General features: G+C 40.3%; 7 protein-coding genes across 10 annotated transcripts; 3 read left to right on the top strand and 4 right to left on the bottom strand.

The window, feature by feature from the left end:
* The first annotated feature begins 100 nt into the window (after positions 1-100).
* Positions 101-3,518, top strand: LOC124195723 (DNA replication complex GINS protein PSF2-like). 3 transcript variants are annotated; one of them, XM_046590276.1, is made up of 4 exons: positions 101-594; positions 652-813; positions 877-923; positions 2,168-2,305. In XM_046590276.1, exons 1-3 carry the CDS (start codon positions 241-243, stop codon positions 907-909), a joined length of 549 nt encoding a protein of 182 aa, XP_046446232.1. In that variant the 5' UTR covers positions 101-240; the 3' UTR covers positions 910-923; positions 2,168-2,305. The 3 variants fall into 3 exon arrangements, with proteins under 3 accessions (XP_046446232.1, XP_046446231.1, XP_046446230.1); XM_046590274.1 differs by lacking the exon at positions 101-594 and adding an exon at positions 3,113-3,518 and having other exon boundaries at positions 721-813; positions 2,168-3,046; XM_046590275.1 differs by lacking the exon at positions 2,168-2,305 and having other exon boundaries at positions 877-963.
* LOC124195730 lies at positions 834-2,172 on the bottom strand. The gene is made up of 6 exons (XM_046590287.1): positions 1,957-2,172; positions 1,744-1,898; positions 1,619-1,672; positions 1,416-1,551; positions 1,220-1,348; positions 834-1,151 (listed from the first exon to the last, which is right to left on the bottom strand). The coding sequence occupies exons 1-6, from the start codon at positions 2,012-2,014 to the stop codon at positions 1,030-1,032; spliced, it is 654 nt and encodes a 217-aa protein (XP_046446243.1). The 5' UTR covers positions 2,015-2,172; the 3' UTR covers positions 834-1,029.
* Positions 3,519-3,771: 253 nt separating the features above from the next.
* LOC124195722 (NF-kappa-B essential modulator-like) lies at positions 3,772-5,714 on the top strand. 2 transcript variants are annotated; one of them, XM_046590272.1, is made up of 6 exons: positions 3,772-4,040; positions 4,112-4,242; positions 4,331-4,444; positions 4,581-4,810; positions 4,877-5,180; positions 5,248-5,714. In XM_046590272.1, exons 1-6 carry the CDS (start codon positions 3,920-3,922, stop codon positions 5,518-5,520), a joined length of 1,173 nt encoding a protein of 390 aa, XP_046446228.1. In that variant the 5' UTR covers positions 3,772-3,919; the 3' UTR covers positions 5,521-5,714. The 2 variants fall into 2 exon arrangements, with proteins under 2 accessions (XP_046446228.1, XP_046446229.1); XM_046590273.1 differs by having other exon boundaries at positions 3,778-4,040; positions 4,701-4,810.
* A 100-nt stretch (positions 5,715-5,814) lies between these two features.
* On the bottom strand, positions 5,815-7,706 carry LOC124195726 (ankyrin repeat domain-containing protein 34A-like). The gene is made up of 5 exons (XM_046590278.1): positions 6,903-7,706; positions 6,614-6,798; positions 6,504-6,554; positions 6,342-6,423; positions 5,815-6,285 (listed from the first exon to the last, which is right to left on the bottom strand). The coding sequence occupies exons 1-5, from the start codon at positions 7,024-7,026 to the stop codon at positions 5,996-5,998; spliced, it is 732 nt and encodes a 243-aa protein (XP_046446234.1). The 5' UTR covers positions 7,027-7,706; the 3' UTR covers positions 5,815-5,995.
* Positions 7,707-7,875: 169 nt separating this feature from the next.
* On the top strand, positions 7,876-9,481 carry LOC124195727 (B-cell receptor-associated protein 31-like). Its single transcript, XM_046590279.1, has 6 exons — positions 7,876-8,147; positions 8,239-8,347; positions 8,418-8,518; positions 8,613-8,769; positions 8,831-9,036; positions 9,098-9,481. The coding sequence occupies exons 2-6, from the start codon at positions 8,256-8,258 to the stop codon at positions 9,250-9,252; spliced, it is 711 nt and encodes a 236-aa protein (XP_046446235.1). The 5' UTR covers positions 7,876-8,147; positions 8,239-8,255; the 3' UTR covers positions 9,253-9,481.
* On the bottom strand, positions 9,383-11,655 carry LOC124195721 (polyadenylate-binding protein-interacting protein 1-like). Its single transcript, XM_046590271.1, has 9 exons — positions 11,497-11,655; positions 10,935-11,261; positions 10,765-10,871; positions 10,576-10,684; positions 10,400-10,515; positions 10,111-10,330; positions 9,924-10,050; positions 9,651-9,861; positions 9,383-9,589 (listed from the first exon to the last, which is right to left on the bottom strand). The coding sequence occupies exons 2-9, from the start codon at positions 11,238-11,240 to the stop codon at positions 9,502-9,504; spliced, it is 1,284 nt and encodes a 427-aa protein (XP_046446227.1). The 5' UTR covers positions 11,241-11,261; positions 11,497-11,655; the 3' UTR covers positions 9,383-9,501.
* A 519-nt stretch (positions 11,656-12,174) lies between these two features.
* LOC124195713 lies at positions 12,175-25,473 on the bottom strand. Its single transcript, XM_046590260.1, has 14 exons — positions 25,331-25,473; positions 25,127-25,245; positions 21,041-21,494; positions 18,514-19,015; positions 18,142-18,442; positions 17,819-18,050; positions 17,533-17,760; positions 16,130-16,173; positions 15,950-16,024; positions 15,747-15,873; positions 15,553-15,673; positions 15,306-15,485; positions 14,777-14,957; positions 12,175-14,695 (listed from the first exon to the last, which is right to left on the bottom strand). The coding sequence occupies exons 3-14, from the start codon at positions 21,114-21,116 to the stop codon at positions 12,827-12,829; spliced, it is 3,936 nt and encodes a 1,311-aa protein (XP_046446216.1). The 5' UTR covers positions 21,117-21,494; positions 25,127-25,245; positions 25,331-25,473; the 3' UTR covers positions 12,175-12,826.
* Between the last annotated feature and the right edge of the window lie 266 nt (positions 25,474-25,739).

Here is a 25,739-nt window from a genome sequence, read left to right as displayed (position 1 = left end):
AAAGCTTGTTCTAAAACATCTTTACAAGTAATTTACGAATTTAACGATATTTGCGCGAAATAAATAGTAAAATATGGCAACGCTCACAGAGTTTCCCGGCTAAACGAATAATGGGATCGAAAACTGCATGTTGTTGATTGTAATTTCTATTCAGCTATTCAGTTATTCGGAATAACGCCTATTCGTTAATACCCAAAATTTTTCTTGTGTGTGAGAAAGTGACAAAACAACTAACGGATTATGAATCCGGCTGAAGTAGAATTTTTGGCCGAGAATCAGTCTATTCAAATCACGCCCAACTTTAGTCACGATCGCCTCTACTTGATCTGTGGAGAAGTAGGACCATTCAGGCCAGGAATTCCTGTTCAAGTTCCATTGTGGATGGCCATTAACTTGAAACAACGTCAGAAATGTCGATTAACCGCACCTGAATGGATGACAGTTGAGACATTGACAAAAATCAAGGAGGATGAGGGGCAATCTAAAACATTCACTCCTATGCCAGATCAACATTACATGGTAACCACTCAGCTTATTCTGGGAGCTGCTCCTCACGACATTCCCAATACAGATGAGATCCGTATCTTGGTCAAGGTATTTTTCAAAATATCCTACAGTGAATTCCACATGCCTATTAATCATATTGCTTAGGATATTTGGGACATGAGAATTGCTAAATTGAGGTCTTCTGTTGATGCATTTCTGAAAATTGGTGGCTCACTAGCCAAAGTAGACCATCTTACCTTGATGGAAATTAATACTGTACGTCCATTCTTGCCTCATGCTTTGGATCAACTTTTCAGGCTACGACAGGTTTTAATGATCAGTGATTATTAACTGAAAACTATTTATTTTAACTCATCATTTGTTTTGTAGGAAAAGAACTTCAACTACAATCAGACCCAGTAAACTTACAACATAATGTAAGCACATTTTTGTTCCAATAAATTTTGTTTGTGTGTAGAATTATTTGAATTGCTAATAGTAAGATTGATTATGACTAGTAGTTGTTGTATAGGTAACCCTAATTTAGTTTGAATTCTTTGAATTGTTCTGTTTTTCATCCATTAAAAGGCATTGTATGTGGACTTTGACACACCATAGCTCCACCATGGCACATAGAATCCTCCCAGATAGTAAAATGATGAAACCTTATTAGGATCCATACAAAACAGAATGTTTAAAATATTTGCCATTTTTCTCCATAAATATGAAATACCTGATAGAATAATCCATGTAGGAAGAAATGAGAAATGTGTTTCAAAAACATTGTGCTGCCAGCCAAACATCCAAATTGGTAGTACATGTAGTCCCCCAATGGCAAGAATCCCATAAGGAGTTTTGAAACCTATTCATTGGGAGAAAATGTATCAAGTGACTTATTAGTTTTCTATTTATAAAATAAGCTTTAGAACCTTCAGCCATAACTCTTTTGACATAGCTTGGAGCATTTGCAAAAGAATCTTTCCATAGCTGTTCTCTCCATCCAGCTCCATGACAATGGTTGCAAACATAAGTTACCCATTCTAGATTAGATACAACTACTCCCCACTGAAAAATATGTGACAAATAGTTAAGACCTCAAGTAGTTAATGTCTTAAATGATTTATGTATTTACCTTAAAATTTGACCAAATCAGAGTTCTTCCAATGTTATCAATAATTACATCTAGCTGAATAGGAAAATTCAATTTTAAGTTAATTATTGATGCACTTCAGTGTAATACTTGAGAGTTCTGCTTACCCAAGCACCAAATGAAGAACACTGATTCAGTTTTCTTGCTACCCACCCATCAATCCCATCAAGTGTAGCAAAAATTGCATAAAATAGTACAGCTGTGAATGGAGATTCATCTTTGAATAGGTGACCTGTGATGATTAGTATCAGTCTTACATAACCTGCATAGTGAATCGATGAGTTTATGTAAAATATTTTAATTTGAAAAGCTAGATTTACCAATCAAGTTAGGTACATAAAATGGAATGGCAAGGTTTAATTTGGAATGCGACTCCATAGCTTAAATTCTCACCGGGTGTGGCAGAGAATTAAGTAGTTCGTTTTGATACACGTGTAGTGTTACTGGCGCATTGCAACCATTCGTCTTGTGAAATTGAATATTGCGTGTATCTTGTATGACGTTACATTGTTTTCTTTTTTACTTTCACAGAATTACTGCTAGATGGCGTCAAATTTCCCGGAGCCATCGGAAGTTCGGCGGTTAATCAGCCACTTTCAAAAGCCTATAGTCTTTCGCGGATTGATCGATACGTGGCCAATGCTCAAGTTTTCCATGAGTGATTGGAACAATTTGTTCAGTGATAAATTATTGGAGTGCCGAGTGGGGAAAAGGGACTCGAAAAGTGATAAACCTCAATGGGAAAGACAGTCTGACAATATAAAGTGCACCTATGATGAGTTAATCAAATGGTCTGAAAATTGTGGTGGTGGAAACAATGTCGAATTAAGTGGCTTGGAAACGAGCAAACGTTTTCTCTACTATGGTTACAAATATATGAAGGATATTTTTGATCTGGAAGTGTTGCAGATGATAGATTGGAAGGCATTTGGTTATCCAGAAAGAAACGGAACCGACTCAACTTTCTGGTTGGGTACAGCGGGGGCTCACACTCCTTGCCATTATGATACTTACGGTTTTAATCTTGTGGCTCAACTCGCTGGACGAAAGCGCTGGATCCTTTACCCTCCGGAAGATACATGTTTTCTGCAGCCAACCCGCATACCTTATGAAGAATCAAGTGTTTATAGTAGAATCAACTTCGAAAAATGGGCTGAGGCTGTTCCAGATATCGAAGGAACTCACCCTCATGTGGTGGAATTGGTTCCGGGAGACGTCCTCTTTGTTCCAAGGCACTGGTGGCATCATGTACGCAATGAAGAGTTGTCAGTGAGTATCAATACCTGGATTGAACTTGCCAATGAAGATCATAAGGCGCGATTGCAAGAATCGTTGGTAAAGTTTATTGTTGCGCACACCAGCCGTAATCTTCCAACAGACGTACTTTACGAACTACTCAATCCGAACGAAGTATTTATATTTATTTTTTTATTGCTCGCTTCTTTTTTACTAAAATATTTTGATTGAAATATATAGGAAGACATGGCAGATGCAGACTTGGATGAAATCCAAAACTTGGTAGGCTATACTTTAAAAGCCACATCGGCAGCTAACCGAAAACATACACCTGAAGACATCAGTGAATTACCGCTCTTGAGCGATCCGTGGATTCTTCCTGTAGCGTGTAGTCAGTTGCCGAGGTTAGATCCTGAAGTGAAAAAAGCTCGATTCGACGAAGACCATGCCGAAGTTGATGCCCTAGATGTTATCAGAGCATTTTCTCATCCCCGTGTCATTGAAATCGTTTCCCAAATTCTTCAAGGGGAATGAAAAACTTAGTCTTTACCATTTTTTTTTCTTTCAATTAACGTATAGTTCATAGTTCTTAAATACAAGTTTATGTGTATCGTTGTTGAAGTTGGCAATACAGCTGGCAGACGAACTTCCGTGCAAAAACTAATAAGCAGTGTTGCCCTTTTACGAAGCTCAGTAAATTTGAATACTTGATTTCGCACTGCACTATAGAGGGTAGTAAGACACTGTATTAAGTGAAAATAAGAAAAAAATAAGAAAAATTGTTTCTGGATAAGGGTAAACACGAAAATAAATGTTTCGTTCGAGTTTGAAAGATTGAACGCAATTTTACACACTAGATGGTGTTTTCGAATGTTATTTTTTACATTGCGGCTCGTGTTCGTCTGCTATAGCATGAAGTACACACCGTATGTGGTAGTACTGCCAGTACTGCGTCAATTCGTATTATGTTCGAAGTACGAATCGTACATTTAAGATAACGAATTCTGGATAGTGATAAGAACAAACGTTTGAAAATTAGAGACGAAAATGACTTCTCAAAGCATGTATGCTTCACAAAGTAAAAGTTTAGAAAGTAATACCCTTCTAAGTGTTGAAGAGATAGAAGAAAAGATACAACAGCTTATTACTGAAAATACTGGTTTACGAAGTATGTGTTCTTATTATTTCTTCCGTTTAAAATTTTTGTTACATTTCATAATTCCACTTTTAACTTCCCAGATACATTACAGCAGAATAACACCTATATGAGACAACTTTCTTCAACGTTGGTGGAATGGCAGGAGGAAGTTATAAGAGTTCAAAGTGTTTATCAAAACAAAGTTGAAAGAGCTAAGGAAATTATAACCAAAGTAATTTTAATCAAGTAGTTTAGAATTTTAGTTTTGGTTTTATCAAATCGACAAATCCTCTATATAAAAAAATGTTTCATCTATGCAGTTGAAAGAGGAAAATGCTGCATTGAAAGAAAAAATTGATTTGGAAAGGGCAAATGCTCATTCCAGTTCAAATATTTCTGAGATTGCAAGATCAAACCAGATTCAGGCAACTCAGGTGAGTTATTATTTTTAGATTTTTATTCTACAATAAAAAAAATTTATGTTTATTTAATGAAAGTGTTGTTAACTAAATCTGAAATATTTTGGTGATTCATTCTTACTTACCATCTTGCCCTTCTACGTATTTGTAGGAGGGATTTGAATCCCTCGATAGTTATGTTCTTGTTGCTTCTTCGCCACCAGACGATCTTACATTGAAAGATAATCGGCATGGTGATGAATTACCAAGCTATGATTCTCTTTTTCACCAGCGCGAAAATGGTGAAGGAATTGCAGATACATCCCTTTGCCAAGTACAACGAGAAGCAGATTTCCTACGGGAGCAGTTAGCCAACGAAATGGAAAGCAACAAGAACAAACAGTAAATTGGTCTTGTTTAACCATTTTTCGATTACTTGAAATTCACTAAATGTACTCTACATTTCAGAATTTTGTTAAATCAAACAACAGCTCAGTTGGATCAACTTATGGTTGAATTCCAAGAATTATCTAAAAAGTGGGGTCAACAAAGTCAAGCTGTGCTAGATCCTAGTGTTGAGGAACTGACTAAAACAAACCTGCAGTTAAGACATAATTACACTGAACTGGAAGAAAAAGTAATTTCTGCCAACACTCGGTTGGCTGTAGCCGAGGAAATGGTGCTTAGCAAACAGGTAGACATCACAGAACTGCAATCCGAAATAGCTCGTTTGGAAAAGTGTCTGGAAACAATGCCCATCCTGAAAGCCCAGGTTTGAACATCCATCTTATTTTATTTTGAAAGTATAAGGGAATTCTAAGTTAAAGGTTTAATGGCAGATGGAACTTTTTCGCACTGATTTCGAAGCTGAACGTGAGGCGCGTCAAAGTTTAGCTGGAGACAAAGATGCCATGGAACAGGAAATTCGTCTATTAAAACGACAACTTGAAGGTGCTGTAGAAAATTCTTTTGTTTCAGTGTCGACCCGTCCTTCAGAAGACGACGTTGTCGTGACAAGTTATGAGTGTCCGAAATGTAACTTTGCATTTCAGTCCAATGATGCACTTAATAATCATTTGGATGTTTGTTTAACTCAACAAATGTTTCCGTAATTCGCTTATGCGCAGGATAATGTTGATTTCAACCCTTCAACAATCGAATTTTTAGAATTAAGATTTGTAGAAAGACTGAAAACGTCGAGTTGCGTTATTACAACTGCAAACATTGGTTTTGTTTATCCTTTAACGTTTCTAAAATTTTGAAGTTAATTATCAATCTAGTATTAATACACATGATTGAAATTTCAGTAATAAAATCTAATTGCTGAACTTGAAGTCACAGTTAAGTACTCATAGTCACTTCTTCATATTCCTTTAGGTTTATAAGTTACATTTTTTTCTTAATGCAGCAAATTATTGCCAAATCTGATAAAAATAACTGACACAAACGCAGATCTTTAAGTTTTTTTTTGTGTTTAATTAAAGTGCTAACAGAAATTTTTTTCGACGAATGGCGTTGTGTTGCACAATCGGCTGGAGAGTTATCACGAGGCAATTGGTTCTTCCTGCGCAAATCGAATTATACGATTTACTGTACATCGTTTTGATCTGTACAGTTGCTGTCGTTTTTCCGCCAATGTCGCCTCTGAATTTCTGGAGTAAACGACCGACTTTGAATACCAGCTATAGGTTTGTGGCGCGTTTCACGACAAGACGTGGAAGATTTTTTCCCCTGTTCGAGTTGTCTTGGATCAGCAAATCCTTCGAAGTTGTCCGGCAAAAAATATGTGCTCTTCCAACTCAACAAATCAGCTAGTTCCTTTTTTTCGAATCCTTCTGCCAAATTTCCAGCTGTAAGACCTTTTCGATTCTTCTGACCTAAACAAGAATCATCGATTAGTGGAAGAAAAGTCAAAGAGAGCATTTTTTCTAACCGAGGTAGATCATTCGATGCACAGCACTTAGCCGCTCAAGAATAATCGTCACTATATCGGTTAAACCAAGCGATGCGGCGTGCTAATAATAGAATGTTATTGTAAATTTTAAAATAATGTTAACGTGCTTAAATGTAAAGTATCAATTTATGTAAGTTTCACCATGAGTGCACTGTTTCCATCAAAGTCTTCCATACCATGATCCAAACGTTTCTGTGATAAAACTAAACAGTAATTTGTTAAGCTGAACTTGAAACGATATGAATCTCTACCGATTCCAGCAAAATGCGAACAGTGCTCTTTTGTCGACGTAGTATAGAGTGCATTAGCGGTGTCATACCGTACCGATCACCAATGTTTGGATCTGCTCCGGCTTGTAGTAAAAGTACAATTAAGCGGTTTCTTATTGATTCGTCGTCCTTCACCTGTGTAACCGCCAGGATTAGAGGAGTACTTCCTATAGTTCCATGCAGTAAAATAAAAGTTTTGCTTTACTATTCGTTAACAGTCGTAAAATAGCGGTAAAGTGTTCAGTATTAAATTTAAAGCATTTTTCTTTACCCTCACGATGGATGTCGACGTAATCTTGATCATAACCAGCATCTAAATAGAATTTAACTTGGCGATAATGTCCACTAATAACAGCATCTAACAAATACGAAGCACGATCCGCTACTGAGTCCATAGGCGACGATAGCTGTAGGTGCCCGCTGATCGAATGTTTCCAAACGACTTCGATCGCACGGCAAAGAGCCTAGGATTTTTAAAGGAGTGGTGTAGGTACTCAGTCGACGTCGCAAAATCCCTGAATGCGCACGAGAGAATGCGTCGTGAGGAAATTCAATTGAAAGTACTCGCGCGTTACGCTTGTCCGTAGTAAACATGCAGGGAGAGAGGGGTTGTATTATTATCAATGTCAACATATTGGCCTTCATCGTCCGCAAACAGTAGCCTAATACCATTTATAGGACAGATTACATCGTTTCGTGCCGCTCGCAATAACTCAATTGGTGAATAAAAATGGCTCAACCCTGCACGATTTGAATTGGCTGCAGCAAAGTCACGTTCCAACATATGTTACGAATATCTTCTAAAGCCTATTGCAAAGTCGAATGATTATAGTAATTTCACAACTTTGATCACAATTCACTTTAAATCTCCTGTATTATATTGAAACTCGTGAAATTATTGCTATGAAATATTATTGCGAATGTAAGGTTATGATACGGCAATGAAACCGTAGCACCAATAAGAAAATTAGAAAGCGGACACGAGACCAAAAGTTTCTTTTTATTTTATTATTAGTCACAGCTTTACCACTGCGATGTGTAGGAGACATGTTTCATCAGATAAAAAGGTCGACGACACGTCGACACTCTAAAAAAAAGTGCAATACTTGTTCTTTAACACGAAATCTTATAGAAGAAAGACGTAAGAAAGAGTTGAATTTGGAGCCCAGCCAATTTTTGTTTGGTACACGTCATCGCCAATAAGAAGACTCGCCGTAATGTGGTGGCGCTGACATCGTCATAGCAAACCCCGCCTTTATTACCTATGTCTCCTAGCCTCTAGCTACTGTAATTTGTAAAGATAAGTTGGTATCAAAAGATTTTCTCTCAGTTTACACCAGACGAACACATGCGAAGGTAGTCTGCACGAGCCTGCACTGAAATTTTGTTTAACAGGAAAAGAAATCAAATCTTGTACTAGCATTCTTGCAGCAGTATCCGACGAGACATAAACGAATGACTTGCTATTTCGAACGTTGACGAAACTACATTTTTGCTGAAATTGTCTACACAAGCCGTAAGTTTATTTTGGGAATTATTGATTTGTGTAATACCTACCGTGTTCGTGTACATGGGATAACGTGAAACTATTCTGAAAACTGTTTCAGGATATAAATAGTCCACAATGAGTTTTCAGTGGGGTTTAATTGCAACTTTTCTCTACATTGAGATAGCTGTTGTTTTCCTACTCCTTCTGCCATTCATCTCTGCTCAGAGGTAAATAAAATATCATTGTGTACCCATTTCAACATTTACATCAGTTTTTTTTCTCTTTTTCCTCCCCAAGATGGAACAAACTTTTCAAGTCAAGTTTCCTCAGAGGTCTAGGTCAGCAAGTTCACATATACTTCTATGTCATCCTTGCATTCCTGGTCCTCTGCTTATTCGGTAATATAGAACACATAATTTCTCAGCCTGATATGTTATGACGAAATAATATGACATACTTCCATGGCAATGCTAAATCACATGTAATTCCTAGATGCTATTCGGGAGATGAGGAAGTATGATGTTACTCACGATGGAAAAGCAAAGGAACAACAACACCAACATTTAGAGCAAGAACTTCGAAATTCTATGGTGCTCTTTAGAGCCCAAAGGAATTTTTACATTACTGGATTCTCTCTGTTTTTGATTTTGTAAGTATTGATCATTTGAATGACCATTTACTGTTCCCAACTAACTCCGTACATTTTCTAGCGTTATTCGTCGTCTGATGACACTGCTTGCGGCTCAAGCAACTTTGGCAGCAACCAGTGAGGCCGCTATGCGCCAGGCCACTTCAGCTTCGAAGGCTGCGGAAGAGTTAATGTCCCAGAAAGACAAATCCGCTAGTGATGAAAACGTTAAAGAAGCTGAAGAAAAGATTTCCCTTTTGGAGAAAGAATTGGCTGATGCCAAGAAAGGTAAGAGTCTGTAATGTAGGGATAAATCATGGACGTTCTTATAAAGATTTTTCTTTTTCAGAGAGGTCTCAAGCCGTGAAAGACCTTGAAGCCTTTAAATCACAAAGCGAAGGTGTTGCTCGGGAATACGACCGTCTCGCCGAAGAGCACAGTAAACTTGTAAAGAAATTGGCCGTCTTAGAAGGAGAAGGTGGGTCTGACAAGAAAGATGATTAAAAATGACCTTGGTTGATCTGTTGGTTATGAAATAACATGCTTGTCCTTTTGTTTGTCACTTTGAAAATTGTGGTAATGCTCTATAATCTATCTAGCTTTTACAAACAATAAAATCCAGGCTAAAACATAGTTTGGGGAGGGGTATCAACTTTATTATTTCTCCCTACTTTGATGTATCAGCAAAAGTGACAGCAACATAATAATTACACATTCGAAATGGTCCTTAAAACATGATCGATATACTGAATTTTATTTCAAAGCGTCTTGCATCATGAGAAATTTTTCAAATGCCTCAGCCATCTCATCATCCATTCCAGTATCTTCTTCATACGCATACCTAGATAAGAAATAATATTAGGTCATAAGATGTAAAATCGTCATTTTGAAAACGCATATACTCGTATTCTTCATCCTCATCATGGCGATTGATTCCTTGGTCAAGAAACTCAGTTTCCTCAGCAGTTAGAGCTTGACCGTCAGGGCCATAATACACACCCATTTGATGGTTGGGGAGCTGACTACTTGCAGTGTGACTTTCACGAGTCACTGGGGAGCTCGGTGCCCGACCCCAGTCACTGCCTCTCAACTCAATCATGTTCAGAAGAAGATCTAACACACAAAAAAAAAAATAATTAATTTTAATTAATTGAAAGTTATGTAAAAAATGTAACCTTTCATATGCATTTGCATTTCAACTGTGCGACCGACTGTTTCAATCTTCGCCATCAGTTGGTCCATTTCGGTGGTTTTTCCTTTATTAGCCTCACGATCATCGTCTTCAAGGTAAGAGCCCGATAACTAAAGCAAAAATTTTACCAAATTTCATTTCAAACCGATTCTATTAAACGACTGTAGTACCTTCAGAATTTGACAGACGCATTTGACGTTACCAGGAGTTGGATGTTCTAGAAGAGTCAGCAATAGCTCCCGAACGGCTCTTCCTAAAACGCGGAATCTGCTGGACGCATCTTTCTGATTCATGTGCACAAAGAGTTCGCTCATAAATAAAGCAAATCCCCTCAAATACTCTGCATCGCTTTGCATCAGGTTTTTTCGATCATCATGGATTATTCGACATCTGAGATGAGAATTTTGAAAGATATGGTTCATGCATATCTCAATTCAGCATTGAATATTTTATCACCACCTGTTAAAAAGAGTAGATCGAAAATCGGGAGAAGTAGGACCGGAAATTCGTAGTCCTCGAGTAATTGAATTACAAAGCCTTGCGCCGTTATACCGGAAATTAGGTTCACGAATAGCCTTTAAACGTAAATTACCAGATTAATAATTTTAAATAATGATAAGAAAGAAAATAGTTACTAGAGCGACGATTTCATCCACTAATATCTGCAGCATACTTTCATCCAAAGCTGGCCAACTGTTCAGGTTAGAGATGAGTTGATCACACAAATGTGTGAAGTGACCAGGACTATATATATATTCATAAAAAATTTAAATTATTTTTGTTTGTATGTATTGCCTTAACGGGTGACGATTAATTGTGCTCACCTATATGTTATTTCATACAACACTTGGAAAGCATAATCTAATAATGGATCACTTCTTTCAGAATCTGCAGGAGCTAACTCTGTAGTCTGTTCATGATATTCTGTATCCTGTAGAGCAAACAGGTTGTTTTACCAACATTTAAAAAATTATGAGACCACAATTTTACATACCACATATGTTTGATAGCTCTCTGTGTAAGATGTTGTTGGAAATGTTTTTGGAACAAATTCTTTCGCAAATACAGAGAGTTGAGTGGCTGCTGATTGATCAAATGAAGTGCTTTTAAAAGGTTCAGCACTGATGGATAAGGTAGACAAGGAATCTGTAACCAAACTGTTGCTTTCTGAACCATCTCCTGATTGTCTCTGAGAGGAATGTTCTGCTAGAGGATTCTGCTGCTGAAGAGAATGATTACTTTTTTCAGCAGGATTTGATCCATTCCCTATATCCCGTTCTGTGGGAGAAAGGGATTCCATAGTGGAGGTGAAGCTCTAATTCTGAAAATTAAATATTTCAATTACGCATTTGATCTTAGAGAGTTCATTATCATAGTACAATAAAATTTCTATATGGCATAATTTGGCATAATTTCTTTTTAAAAACGACGTTAACACATTGCAACTCTTTGTGCCTCGTGAGACCAGAAATTTAAAAAATGTTGCCGCTCGCTGATTCTTACATTACTCATAATGTTTTAATTAATTTGAAAATTTGAGTAACGCTCAATAAAACCTTTTGGGTCAAGTGAAACAGTTTCAGGAAGCACTTGCTGGTGAGATGAACTTTAGTCTAGTTTATTGGAGACACTAGAACGACGACATTAACCAAAGCAGACTACTTTACATCTGCGATTCGACGCGAAGTGCTGCGTTGCCAAAACGAGACTACCGAATAAATCCGTAAGTAGCGATCAGCGGGATTTTTTTACCGAAAGAAGAATATTATTGCCTATTGGGCGTCGATAAAAAAATATGTGTTAAAAGTTAAGCAAATTTATTCATCCAACTATCTTTGGTGGGTTGCTGACAGTAGAACTCCAAAGACAGAAGAACTCCACCGACAATAGACCCCCAATATTTTTAATCATTTTTAAAAATTTCTTTGTAGGTGACAATAGAACTCCAACGACAGTAGAACTCCAAGAACTCCCTTTTTACGCCTTTTTAAATATTATTTTAAAAAAAACCGACAATAGAACTACAGTGCCCGACAGTAGAACTCCACTACGCGACAATGGCAGTAGGCTATCAACATTATCGTGCTCGATTTTATGATAATCAATATTTTATTTAAGGCAACACAAACTTGCACGGAAAAAACTGATATGTCTCAATTCGAAACATATTTTCAGAGATACAGAGTACATTCTTGGTATGCGAATATTTTCATGCTGGTCGACAAACGTTATGGTACTGAAATAAATCATGTATTAAAGAACACAAAAAAAAACAAGTAATATGTTATGTATGGTGGGTATAATTGAAGGACATTTCGGCATGGCGACCAGCAAATTGTTTCTTTGCACATGAAAACAAATATAGCAGGTTGGTGACGATATCATACTAAAACGGTAATAAGATTGTGGAAGACGAAATATAAATAACATCTTCATCAAACAACATGAACAGAAAACATGATTCTAACTGGGTTTTTTTTTTCCTTTTCATCATCGATAACACCAGCAAATAGAACACAAATCACAGGCACGTTTTTTTCAGTTTTTTCTTTTTTTTTTTTCGTAGGAAGAACTTTTTTTTTCTGGCGTTTTCAATAATCAAAAACATACGGTGTCACCTAACAGTTTGGGATACATTAAGTAATGTAAGGATTCTCGTGTTTGGTTTTTTTGGGGGGAAGGCATATTAGCGCAAAAAATGATTTCACAAGTCCCCGTAAAATAGAAAATTAAATCATCTGTACAGGATTTGTCACCGCATTCAGTTTCAACACGACAACTGTTTGCAGAATATTTCAAGACAAACATAATTTACCAAAGTTCACTGCTGCTGGGCGTGGCTAGCATTTGAATTCTTATATATAAGAAAGTTGGTGAAGTAGACATTCACCTAGCGGACACGACAGTCTGAACGGGTTCATGAGCCGATTTCTTGATATTATTCGTGCTACTGCTGCCCGTCGTGTCGGCATAATACTGCGCTTGAAGTTGTCGACTTTGGCGATCACGATCGGCTGGATTTAAAGGAATGTAGAGCGGCTGATGTTCTTGTAACTGGAGTCTAGACGGCCGCATGGCTGCATACGCGTGTGGGTAAAATGTGGATCCAACAACGGCAGCAACAACCGAAGAAGGACTGATTTGCTTAACTCGAGAGGTGAGAGCTTTATTCGACCAGTATTCATCTCTTGCCTGACCCAATTGCTCCGGATCGGGATAAAGCTCGTCAGACATTAATACCGGGCTAGTTCCAGCCTCAGAAGGATAGTCTGACCACAGAATACCGCTGTTTGAATTGTCTTTGATCGCAACATCTTCTTTAGTGGTTATGGATGAAGAAACATTGCTCGGGTTCACGGTCTGGTTTGTAGAGGATAATTCTTCACCGAAATCCAGTGTTGTTGAGGCCGGAGATGTTGTGATAGTAGTATCTGCTGATGCTGCAGGAGTTGAGATATTGTTACTCGCGATGATAACAACTGTATCGTTCATTTGTCGATGACTGATTGAAGGAGGTGCCTTGGCTGACAGCAAAGTAGCTGCTTCGATAGTGGCCAAAGATAATACAGGGTCCTCGTTATTTGATTTCTTTGTATGGGTAACCTGAATACTCTCTGATTGCTCCATGTCGATATCGGCTGGATTATCGATTGGCGGTAACACATGTTCCACCTCCGGTTGTCGAATGGATTGTTGGCTATGAGAGGCTAACGTGTTGCTAATCGTCATAGTTGTCAATGTTACCGGACTGCTTGAAATGGTAATAGACGAGGACGGAACGATGACATTGGCCACAATCAAACTACCTGTACTCGTCAATGTTGGAGTAGTTGTCATTTCGGTACTGGGCAAAATCATGCTCGATCGAAGTTGCGGAATGTTTTGTTGTTGTTGATTCCTAAAGCGCTCAATAAATTGCTGATTTGCAGGATTTAGCAAAGTTTGGGCAAAGGTTTGTTGCATGTGATCCAACGGCATTGAGAGTTCTCCTTGAGCGATCGGTTTGTTGTTTGTCGAATAGCGTGTTATTTCCGCGTCGACAAGGGCATCCGGTCGCCATTGAGGAGGTGGCGGTGGGGGAGGAACGACTTGGCGTTGCGGAACCCATTGTTGTTGGTATTGTTGCTGGTTGGCAAGAGCCAGTTGTTGTCCTCGAATGGACAGCTGTTGTGATCTATTGGAATTTCCCCACAGCAATCGATTGGCCTGATGAAGTTGTTGCTGTTGCAAATGCAGTTGTTGTTGTCGGAGGAGATAGTACTCGACTTTGGTCTGATCTTCCACGCTCATCGTTTGTTGCGGATTATTCCGGCGAGTGAATGGCCGCCGGGAGATGGACTCTTTACTCGATTGAACTCCGTTACCTTGCTGTAATTGCTGGAGCGATGGAGGAGTCAACTGTCCTTGCGGCTCGTACTTTCGACCCGATCCAGACTTGAAACGAGATCGGCCGTGATTACCGAAGAAATTGCCAACTAATGGCCACTGATAAAAACTGGGCCTTTTGCTACTACTAGGGCCGCTATTTCCGCCGCCACCACCCACTTTGATGTCGGCAGGAATTTGCTGCTGGAGCAAAGCCAAAGGCACATTTCCGTAGGGGTAAATATTATTCGTTATGTTATTGGCGTTGGAACGGACCAACGAAGACGACGTCGACTTGGATTCGGCGGTTTGGTTCAATCCACCGACTATATCGCCATCCAGGGATCGGAATCTGATTTCATTGAGTACGGGAATTTCGTTATCCAAGGGCTGAATAGGGGAAAAAAAGAAGTAGAATTATATTTTTACATCAAATTTTGAAAGGATTATTTGTTTCCTATTGAAACTTACTGCTGAATCCAGCGGTTGACGGCTTGGGAATGGCGTCTGATTGTTATGGACGAGGTTGTTGGTCAGCGCCGGAGAAGAAGATGGAGGTAAAGGAGGAGCCGGATTACACTCTCCTGGATGTAGAGTGATGGCAAGTCCTTTGCCCGATTCCAAGAACATTCCTTTTTGACAGTAAGACACACTGAAAGAAACATGTAACATTTTATTTAAAAAATGTTACGTAACGTATATTATGTTGGAACACGTAAAAACAACAGTATTCATTAAATTTCATTTTATTGAGCACAATAATTAGATGGGTGTTGAGCAATTGCAAAAATGTGGAACAAAAATAATTTGGCCATCTGCTGTGCAAAATTATCTCTTTGGTAATAAATTAATGTGCTTTTAAATAGGTACTCTTGTGCCAAGACAGCTGCCGATTTCCACACAGACCACAGTAAAAATATGTATACCTCAAATTATTGTTATTAAAACGAATCTCATTTTAAATTGAAAGAGTAAGATAAATTAACGTCCATCGTTTTACCTTTTTCCATAGCTATCAGTGAGGACGAGCTTGTCGACGGGCCATTTAGTCAATCCGCTGTAAATCCAACCTTGATAGGCTGTGTAGACGACGTGAACTTTAGATGGAGGTGAAAATGTTGGATGCGGCACGATGAGCCGCACCAGTTTCCCACCGCTAGTCAATTCGTAATCCGGACCCCTTGAAACGAGCCATTAAAAAATGAGTCCACTTTTTATTCCCACTGAATTATTATCGATTTGCATACTTAGTCAAAGTAAAAGTCTCGTTGAAATTGTTGGCTCCGATAAGGATGAGTTCTATCTTGCCCTGGGTTGTTACAGGCTGTAACGTGGTAGAGCTCTGCAGTTGCACTCGGTACTGGTTGGCTGTAAAATTGAACATGAATAGGTAATTAAGAATTTTTAATACTACATACATATGAAAAGAAAGTTGACGTACCACAGAAAGGCTCCTCTTCTCGAGTGGCTAGATACATGATACCTCGACCGGGCGATTTATCGGCGTAGAAACCCATGTTGGAGCAGCGTTCAGCGTCCGTGCAAGGAAAGCAATCGCCTTCCAGGAGCTTTAAAACAAGACAATATCAACGTAAATACCCCTGAACTGGCAAGTGAAAATTATTTTATTGGACATGGTCATACCTTTTCGTAAGACTCGCAGGCAAAGGCCGGAAAGTGGCATCCAGGCACCACCGAGTCGGTGAACAGCTTATAAGCCTTTATGAACGACATAAAGACAAGTTGATGGTCAGAAAGTTCCATTTCATGATAGATATATATATACGAACGTCTAGTAACTTTTAACGATTGTCAAACACTTACGCGTCGGTGGTTGCACAAACTTCGGCCGTTTTCCTCAGCAGATGCTGTGACGTCAACAATAAATTCCACGGGGGGAGAACAAATAAATAAACGCACAAAAAAAGAACAAGAGTTAAAAAAAAACCCGGTACGAGTACTATTTAAAGCAATATTATAAACATTCGCCAGAAAAATTTGAAAAGAAAACTGATTAGCCTACATTAAAGTCCTATACACTGTCCGTTTATTTGTTTTAAAAGAAATAAAAGGCGGACTTAAAAGTAGGCTGTGTTTTACTATTTGATTATACAACCCGGTCACGTCGTCTTCGGGAAAATCTCTTATTTAAAAAATACAACACCCACCACTTTCAACAGGGTCTAAAAAAATTTACGCCTGGACTGACGTCAATTATGATTTGGGGGATCATTGCGTAAATGGGGCGAAGAATAAGCCAACGGCGGGGTGCAAAAGCTTCGTCGGTTTCGCTCGCGAAAATGACTCACACTATCTAGCGTTCTACTATTAAGCCGAAAGACGAAGCTAGAAACATTTTCTCTTTCTCTTTTTTTTTTTTTATTATTTGTTTTTCCTCGTCCCGCATTGGTACACTTCCATTTTCTAAACAGAACGCAACGTATCCAAAAGCCCCCGCTATAGGAGGCCGGGCATTTTTCTGGTAAGAAAAATGGGACTCTGGTGCGGGGTCTTTTACCTAGCGGTCGGTTTCGCCCAAATGCGATCAAAAGGATTAACAAACTTTGAAAGACTTAAAGAAGACTAGTACATATGGGACAGACAAGATCGTCTGCTGTCGGATGCTAAACGTCATCCGAATAAGATTTAAGAATTTCGCCGACTAACAAGGAAAAGCGGTGGACTGCGGTCAATATGAAACAAAGAGAGAGAGAGAGCAGCAGCCAACATGAAAGAAGAATTTCTGCTAAATAGACTCCCGCTGTATCGCTATGATCGCCGAGATCGGTGAAAGTCGCGCCCAATTTAGCGTGGACACATTTCTTCCCGGCTAGTAACAAGTGAACGAAAAAACATTTTTACTCATTTTCACCATTTTTAGAAAAATCTTTGAAATTTCGCTGCTCATTTATTGGCCGTTTCTTCTGAGATGTCATCATCTCTTTAGCTCAGGAGCGTTCGTTGACGTTGTAAAACTATTCTGCGGCCGTTAGGAGATGAGAGCTGCTGCTGCTGTTTAGTCAACAAGTGAAAAGCGCTCTACTCTCCCCATCCATGTGTCACTTGGCGGCTATTGCTCTACTCTGCGGGAGATTTCTTTTCTTCTACTTTTCATTTGAGGAGAAAGCTAATTATTGTAGCCTCAGATTTTTCTCTTTTTCGCAAACATGCGAAAGACGGCCGATTGCTGCCACACACAAAAATATTTAAATAATGTGAAATCTTACACCAAATCATGTCGCTGACGGCTCCGACAAAGAGGTTCGTGCATCCTTTCTGCATACGACCACCGTTGGGGTAGAAATCAATGTCGCCCATTGGGGCCCAGGCTCCTAGTCCGCCCATGTAGATTTTCTCGCCGTTGGAATGGATGACGTCAACTAAATCGGCGTCGGTCGAATCCAGTCGAACTCTCGGGTCATAATTTTCAAACAGCGGACCAGCCGGATCGAGTCCTGTGAAACATTCCCAGTTGATTTTGATCCTTTGCTCTCTAATGTTTTCAAAACAAACCAGTAATTCGGCTAACGTTGCGGAGTTCGGATCCAGCGAATCCAGCCACGTGAGCTCCCAGGCTGAAGCCGATGAGATGAAAATCGCCGTTCTTGGAGCCCAGCATACCGTTGATGGCGTTGACCAAAAGTGCCACTTGCCGGCCAACCAGACGAGCGTTAACTGCCGCTCTGACGTAATTGGGCAAATTGGCTCCATTTTCCCAATCGACGCAAATGACATTGACGTCTCCCTGAGGAAAAATACAAAAGGATAACTGTATTACTGCAATATCAAAATTGTATATAGTAGCTCGTTAAAATTGACCGATCCGGCCGACTTACGACGCTGATGAGAGCCGTTCGCATCTCTTTGGCCCAGATGCGCTGACAGGAGGAGCCGAATCCGTGGATCATGACTTTGGTGGGCAGCGTAGCGTTGTAAGGTGACGTCAAAATTGTGCTGGCGTTGTTGTAGACCAAAGGGTGGGGAACGTCACGGTTGCGCGGAGTGTAGAGGAAGAAACGCGTGTTAATTTCTTCCGGCGGAGCTGGCAACAGGTCCAGGTAGTTGAACGGTCCTTCGTCGCGGAAACAACCCAATTCGTTGTAGCAGACCATCGCTTCATCGCGACGACTGCGATGCCTGTTGTTTGGTTCAAATAATTGCAATTAAATCTTATGGAATTAAAACACGAATGAAATGCAGCCCTATACCTGGTCTGGTCTGATTTGCGTTGCATCTTTTGCAATTTGCGCAAGTTCCACTGGGCCATGCTGGCGATAACGGCCTGGATGATTTGACGGTCGTTGATTTCATCCAGTAATTCCTCTTCGGGGTGAACGAGATTCTCCAATAGGGAGAGACCCTCTTCGGTCTCTTTCCGGGTAGAATTTGCGCTCGTTTCTTCCATTAACTTGTCATTGTCTTCGTTCAGTTTCTCTTGTGCTCCGTTCCACATTAACCAGAGTTTCCTGTTCTCCTCCTGCGACTTGACGCGTTGACTTTGCCGTTGTCGTTGGTGCATCTGCAATTGGTAATGCCGCAACTCGGAATTGATCATGTCAGATGACGACGACAATCGGTTGTTGTCCGTTTTCGCCCTCCACCAGCGCGACGGCGTTGATGAATTCAAACTGATTTTATTGCGCGCCAAAACAGCGTCCCCATCATCCAACGTTGCTGACGACCCCACCATGACGTAGAAGCCTACAAACACTGGTTTTTGGTGGGGGGAAAAATAAGTTAAAATGAAGGAAAAAAATAACACTGTGATAACGTCATTAGGAGAAGAGCTAAGGGGTTTCGTTTAGAAATTTCCACAAGGAAATATAGAATTGTGACATTTCTACCATTTTATTTCTTGGTCGCTATATTTCGAACATTGTGGAAATCGTCGAAACTAACGGAGCCAATCGTCATTTCCGTCCTACTTTTTTCCTACAATAATAATAGTAGGAAATTCCGTCAAATTTCTTGTCCAATTACTACAGTTGTGGGCAGCCATTATCGACGTTTATCATTTGTTCTTTGAATCCAATTTTTAATCAAAGGTTGTTTGAACCAGCTCACTCTCGCGCTGTTGTTTTGTGTTCACGAGTTGAACCTTTTCTTCTCGAATAAGCTCATTAAGTATTCAACAGGTGTGTCTCACCTGCTTTACTTTCTTTCCTTTTTCCTTAGTTTTTCTAATCCCAAAATAATATGATACTCGAATTGTTTAAATTAGAAAAGAGAATCAAGAGTTTAGGGAAGTGCAACGAGGACTTTTAAGTAGTACAACAACACCTCCGACCGTTGTTCATCACGTATACGTGAGCTATATATATATTGACGTGTCTTTTTACTCCCCTGTAGATTAGTCGGTATTCCGGCGTAGTATAACCTCGTGATAAATGTTCATTTCTTGCCTTCACGCTTGCGGTCATTCGCTATTTCGCGAAATCGGCCCAGCAGACACATGAGCAGACAAGAGCTATCCGATGTTATTGTCCGAAAATTGTGCCATATTCGCTCTCACAAGACGTTGTTGTTATTCTGGAAAACCCGTCACGGTGGTTTCGCCTAGCTACAGTAATATGTACGGGATGATTTCGGACGTTTGATTCGCCACCACTTGGCAACACAACAAAATTTATAAACTCAACACAATTTTTTCGAATACAAGAAAAAAGGCGCGTGCGGGGAATTTCGTGAGTAAAAACCCGCAAAATTGGGGACAAGCTGTCTGGAAATGTCTGCACAGTTTCTTTGTTTGCATCCATCATTTATGATGTTGTTGTATACGCATAGCCTAATTCGCTTTCGCACAACTCGAAGCCGCATACTCAAAAAGTCATTACGGATGCAGTTCAGACCTTTTGATATCTTTAGGCGTTAGAGAAACTAAAGGCTGACACCCTTCCTCTTTTTTTTTCTTTCACTAATAAAAACGATTACAATACGAAAAGACGGTTAAACAAATCGTGATTTTGGGGTCTATTAGGGTCATGGGCTGGGGCGTCTGTCTGTCTGCCGGAATCTGTCGACAGCTGACGGGAAGTTGTCATCTCCCGCATTACCTGGCGAAAAGGTATCACAACAAAACACCTGACATCCTGACTGAACGCAACACTTATATCTTAATCACGACTAGGATTCTTTTTTAAAAGGAAAATACGGGGTTATTTAAAAGTCTCGGCGTCTAAAAAAAGGAGGAAATGCGCGTGCGTTCCCTTTATGCTCCTGTCTGTGTTGTGTGTGTGTGTATAGGGAGACTGGGCGAGATGTGGGTAACTGTGCTGGGTAGCGTAGAGGTGAGTAACCTTCGGCTCTAGTTTAAAGGGGGCGGTCATTGAATCGGACCGTTGTTCCCGCAGTGACGAACTCATCTTCTTCCCATGGGCAAACAACCAACCAACCAAAAGTGAAGGGAACCCCGAAAATCTATGCCAGTCGTCTGCATACAAACGAAAAATGATTTAACAAATATTTACCGAGAGTATACTATATGTAAGCCGCAGTAGTTATTTGACCCTTTTATTTTTATACCGATAGGTAGTAGTAGCCCTCATCCATCGGATAAAACGGTCATCATCCTCTTTTTACCCCGGCCCAGAAAAATTAAAACAATTAAATACAAAGGACGAGGGCCTAACCGAGAGGAATTCACCGTTAGATTTCCAGTTAGAATGACGATCAAACGTCATTGTACAGTTGTCCTGAATCAAATGTAAAAAGGAGTCTGCACACTGCAAGACTTACCGGCCAATTGTAGCAAAATCCAGCTAATGTGTTGCATCTTGACAGCCGACGAGCGACAAGTTTCACCGTTATTCATATTCCAGGGTTCGTTGTCACAAGGTCGACGACCGGAATGCCAATTTCCTGAAGAGAGTTTTTCCTCCCTTGCTTCTTCTTATAATGCCGGACAGGGGCCAGACGATTTACGCTGCTGTTGAGGTGTCGAATTGATTCACGTTCGAATCATAAAGTGCGTGTGAAGAACAAACTTGTACCGCGAATCAATTGTTTCCACAGTCGGCGATTTTTCTCTCAAAGACGGTGGTTATTTTTCCGCCGGAATGGAAGCTTCATGGTCGGCTCATCAAATAGAGTATATATCGGGAGTAGCCGATGTTATACTGCCGGTGATTTGGTTGACTCGGCTGCACCTTCTTCTTCTTCTTGGAGAACAAACAAAACCGGCAAAGGAAAACTAAAAGAAAAAAGAAACCGAAATAAAAGCAACATTAACTATCGAGTCCAATTATAGTAGTCTTCTTCCTCTATTGAAACATATAGGAGGAATAAACATGCAACGATTGAATTCCGGTCCACTTGAGATGATGAACCAACTGACCGCAAACCGATCGCTTTTAACTATATATACTGCAGTCATTGTTGAAGATATACACGGCCGAGAGAAAATGTAGTACACACAAAAGACTAGAGAGAATCATCCAATGACCATATACGTCTATACACATGAAAAGGGCTGCTGCTGCTGGTGGTGGCTCACCAAAAAAGAAAGAAAAGAGCCCCCGAAAATAACACACAAGACAAAATGCCAGGAGGAGGCCCTATCATCTACTACCTGCGGCCAGTTTCACAGATAATTCAAAAAGATCGTTCTCACGTTATGTAAATCACATTCCATTGTATATACATAATGTAAACATGTCAAATGAATCAACATTCCTATAGTCAGACTTTCCGATTCTTTCGCTGTTGGCGTATTATTGGTGATCACGTAATAATCAAGTTATTGTTGCGTTGCGATGCTCACAGTGGAAGAAAGTTGATTATTAGCCACCATGGGAAATCACCATTCGCGCGCGCTGACAAAACCATAAATCAACGGTTTGTCTGGTCAGGGTTTTTTTCTTCCGCCGGCATATAAGAAACAATCCGCGTATGCTATACACACAGGATCAAATACGTATATATTCGTGCGGTATAGAGATTATATTCCATTGATCCACAAAAATTTCTCTCCGGCGAACTCTCATTCGGGACATGCATGGCTGCAGGGATGAGATATTCCAGTAGCAACAGGAAGTTAATGCATAACAAATTGCATTTCTATTGGGACCGCAACATTATATAACATCCAGCGACATTACTATAATATTATTTGCCTTTTTACGATGAAAGAAAACCTAGAATACATGTAGTGAATGGAAAAAACCGGGAATTAAAAGACACGCACACGCCAAATATGGGATTGATGCCCAGCAGTTTGATGTACGTCACGCTAATTGTCAACGGAGAAGATTGGGAAAGGCGATGACCTAAAGACGAATACGTAGTATAATATCTAGTAACTGGGTTGTATATTTATTCTATACACAGTGACGACGACCGGGCTCCGTGAAGAACTCCGACCGCGTGCGCGTGTTTGATTTACGAGATGAATGAAAAGGCCGTCCAGAATTTTTTTTCTTTTCTTTTTAAACAAAAAAGGAGGTCGTACGTGATGTCGCTTCATGGCCAGGCCGTTCAAATCTGTTTATTAGACTGGCCGTCATGAAACGACAGTTTCGAATGTCCAAACTTTTAACCCCGCTACGTTTTTCTCATTGGATGTGTGTATCAAATAACAGCGGCGTCGGTAATAATAAATAGCCGATGACATTAAGGGCAACTGCTTATTAACCTGAATGAATGAATTATCGCCTCCATAGTATGGAAAGAGATGGCAACTTTCTCCTCTAAATACATCACGAGATGATTTTGTTTTTTCTTATAAAAGACTCGGATGCGTTTACGGCATTGACACGAAATGGGGAGTGACCAATATAGAGGACAAACGTCCATAAACGTCTCAATCGGCACACTTATTTCTTCTCTGCGTGAAACGGAAAAAAAATAGTGATGGTACGAGAGTCCGCGAGACTGACGGTTGGCACCAATTTCCCAACAACCTCAATCCGTCAATCGCGCCATGCGTAATATCAAATATCAACGCGATGCAACAAACTAGTAATATGAAATAAGGTGTGGCCAATCCTGATGTGAAATGGCCACCAATTTGTTTATTCCGATCCAGATAACAAATTGAGTCGATTTGATTGCAAAAACGTTCCATTTGAATATTGGCGCGGAATGATAGGCGATAGGACTCGATTTACGTTGGCCGTTGTGGGAATCTGATTGCCAATTTTATTAGCTCGTCATCGCTGGGAAAAACGTGAAAAAATAGAGTGAACGGTGTGACGATTCAAAATAAATAGCTGAAAAAACCCCACGTAAAAATGTGGAAGGACGTTCACCGGAAAACGTCGCTGACGACGCCCAAACATCTGCGATTACAAACAGGACAAATAAAAACTGACACGAAAAGTGGATCAGTGGAACAGATTCAGGTTCAAGGTTTTTTCCCCAACCAGCAGCAAGACGACACCAGCACCGCACCCGGTTTTCTCTCGCTATCGCCTAGAACTATCCCGATATCTTGTAGCGTTTTGTCTCGGTGCTGTTTAGTTGAATCGGGAATAGGTCGGCCGTTTGAGTTTTGCCAAAATAAAATGCGAGAAATAACATATCGGCGAACATCATGTTATTTGTTTGCTTGGGTCAACCAATTTTTGCCTAGCCAGCGGCCAAATAGTCATTCCCGACTGCGTGAATTCTCCGCGAAATGCATCCGACGAACAAAAGAGAGAGGGAAAGAGAAAAGATGTGTGGTCGCTCATTAATGTGTTTTTCCCCGGCCACCCCAAAAATTCCGCCCTGGATGCAAATGACGAGAAATCGAGACCACCGGATTAAACAAATGAACAAGGAAATTGAACTTTTGCTGCCAATTCAACGTGTTTGCAATTCAGGCCAAAGCGGGTGCGGATTTAAAAAACAACCATTTCAATTTTGAACGCGTGTCCTCTGATTGTGAAATGATGGCCCGTGTTATTGCCAAAATGAAGAAATAAAATGACTTTGTTTTTAATTTGTGAGAAAAACAATATTGATCGATACCGGAAGCTATAAGAATTGTTTCATCAGAACCATTAAAACTGAGCTCGAGCCATCTTTAACGTGTTGGGTCGGCTAACGTGTCCGATGGCCCGTGTTCTACAAGTGAACGAGAAAAAAAAATTGGCCATCGGCTTCCGTATATAAAAGTTATCGTGCATCGTCGTTCAGGCCCGTTGTCGTCTAATTGCCCATGAGAAATGGCCGCGGCCACACTTTTTCTCAATTTTAAACCAACAATTTTTGCGCAGTGCCAGCACCCAGTGACCAACACACACAGGACGCGCGTATGACATAAACTCGAACGATCAAAATTGTTCGGTGGAAATCATAAAAATGGAAACCAGTTAAGTAGAGTAAAGAATTTCTGGAAGCTACGTTGACCTGGTCGAGCAGAAAATGAAAATGTTTCCACACACACACACACACGCTGTATAACTCACGCAACATTATACAATAGCGCCTTTGAAGTTTGGGAACATAACGGGACTTGGTTAAATTATTTCGGATTTTCTCGCTGACTTGCTGCTGCTGCCGAGATCGTTCGGGAGCGCACGTACGCAAATAAACGACTATCGGTCCGCTATGTTTGCTGTCGTAATAACAACGAATTACTTTTACTCCCGACCGAAATTCTCTTCGCCAGCAACCGAAAGTCTCGCACGATCGAACATGGGGTATTATATCGCGCGTGCAGCGGCTGCAATGTACGACCCGCATTCACGCCGTCATTGGATTCACGCGGACTTGATCGCTTCTTGCGTTCATCGACAACCAACCACCACACAGCTACATTGAACCGTGTCGCCCAAATTTACCAATCGAATTGACGTCAACATACACAAAACAGACTATTGGAATGCACAGTGGACTTACTACTGTTGTTGTTGTTGTTGTTGTTGTTGGAGATGAACTGTGGTCCTTTTTTGGCAAGAAAAACTTTCGGTGGTTGAAAAACTGTGGGTGACACCTTGGAGAAGCACGTTTGTTCTTTACTAGGATATAACAATTACGACAGTTGTACTCGAGTGTTTAACAAGTAAAAATGTGAGACTTAAAAGAAAAATTTAATAAAAAGACCTGCTGTTTGTTTGGTATGCTAGTGCACGGTAGCAGCGCCGGCGCTTAACTGAGTTCGGTTGAGTGAAACCGGGACACACGATCCCAAAAGTTTCGGTCCACCGCCAACTCGATCGCAAGGTGTCCGCTCGTCTTGGCCGCGCTGTGGCAGCACAAAACTCGACGGCACAGTCCACCCGACGAGAGGCTCCTCCTCTTTTCTTTTCTTCCCCAACATCTTTTCTCTTTTTTCCAACCTCATTTGATGTGCATCACAACTATCGGACACACACTCTTGCTTACGACCGGCATGGCAATAGGTCTGACTATGATTGAACGCGTGGCCAGCAGCAGCAGACGACTGTATTAGGCTGCTATTTGCATACAACCCTTTTGTCACCCCCTTCTCAAGGTCTTTGTTTTATCAAAT

The sequence above is a fragment of the Daphnia pulex genome, chromosome 6 (genome assembly GCF_021134715.1).
Source record: "Daphnia pulex isolate KAP4 chromosome 6, ASM2113471v1".
Lineage (NCBI taxonomy): Eukaryota > Metazoa > Arthropoda > Branchiopoda > Diplostraca > Daphniidae > Daphnia > Daphnia pulex.
Note: the sequence above shows the minus strand (reverse complement) of the source record. Positions and strands in the feature narration are given on the sequence as shown.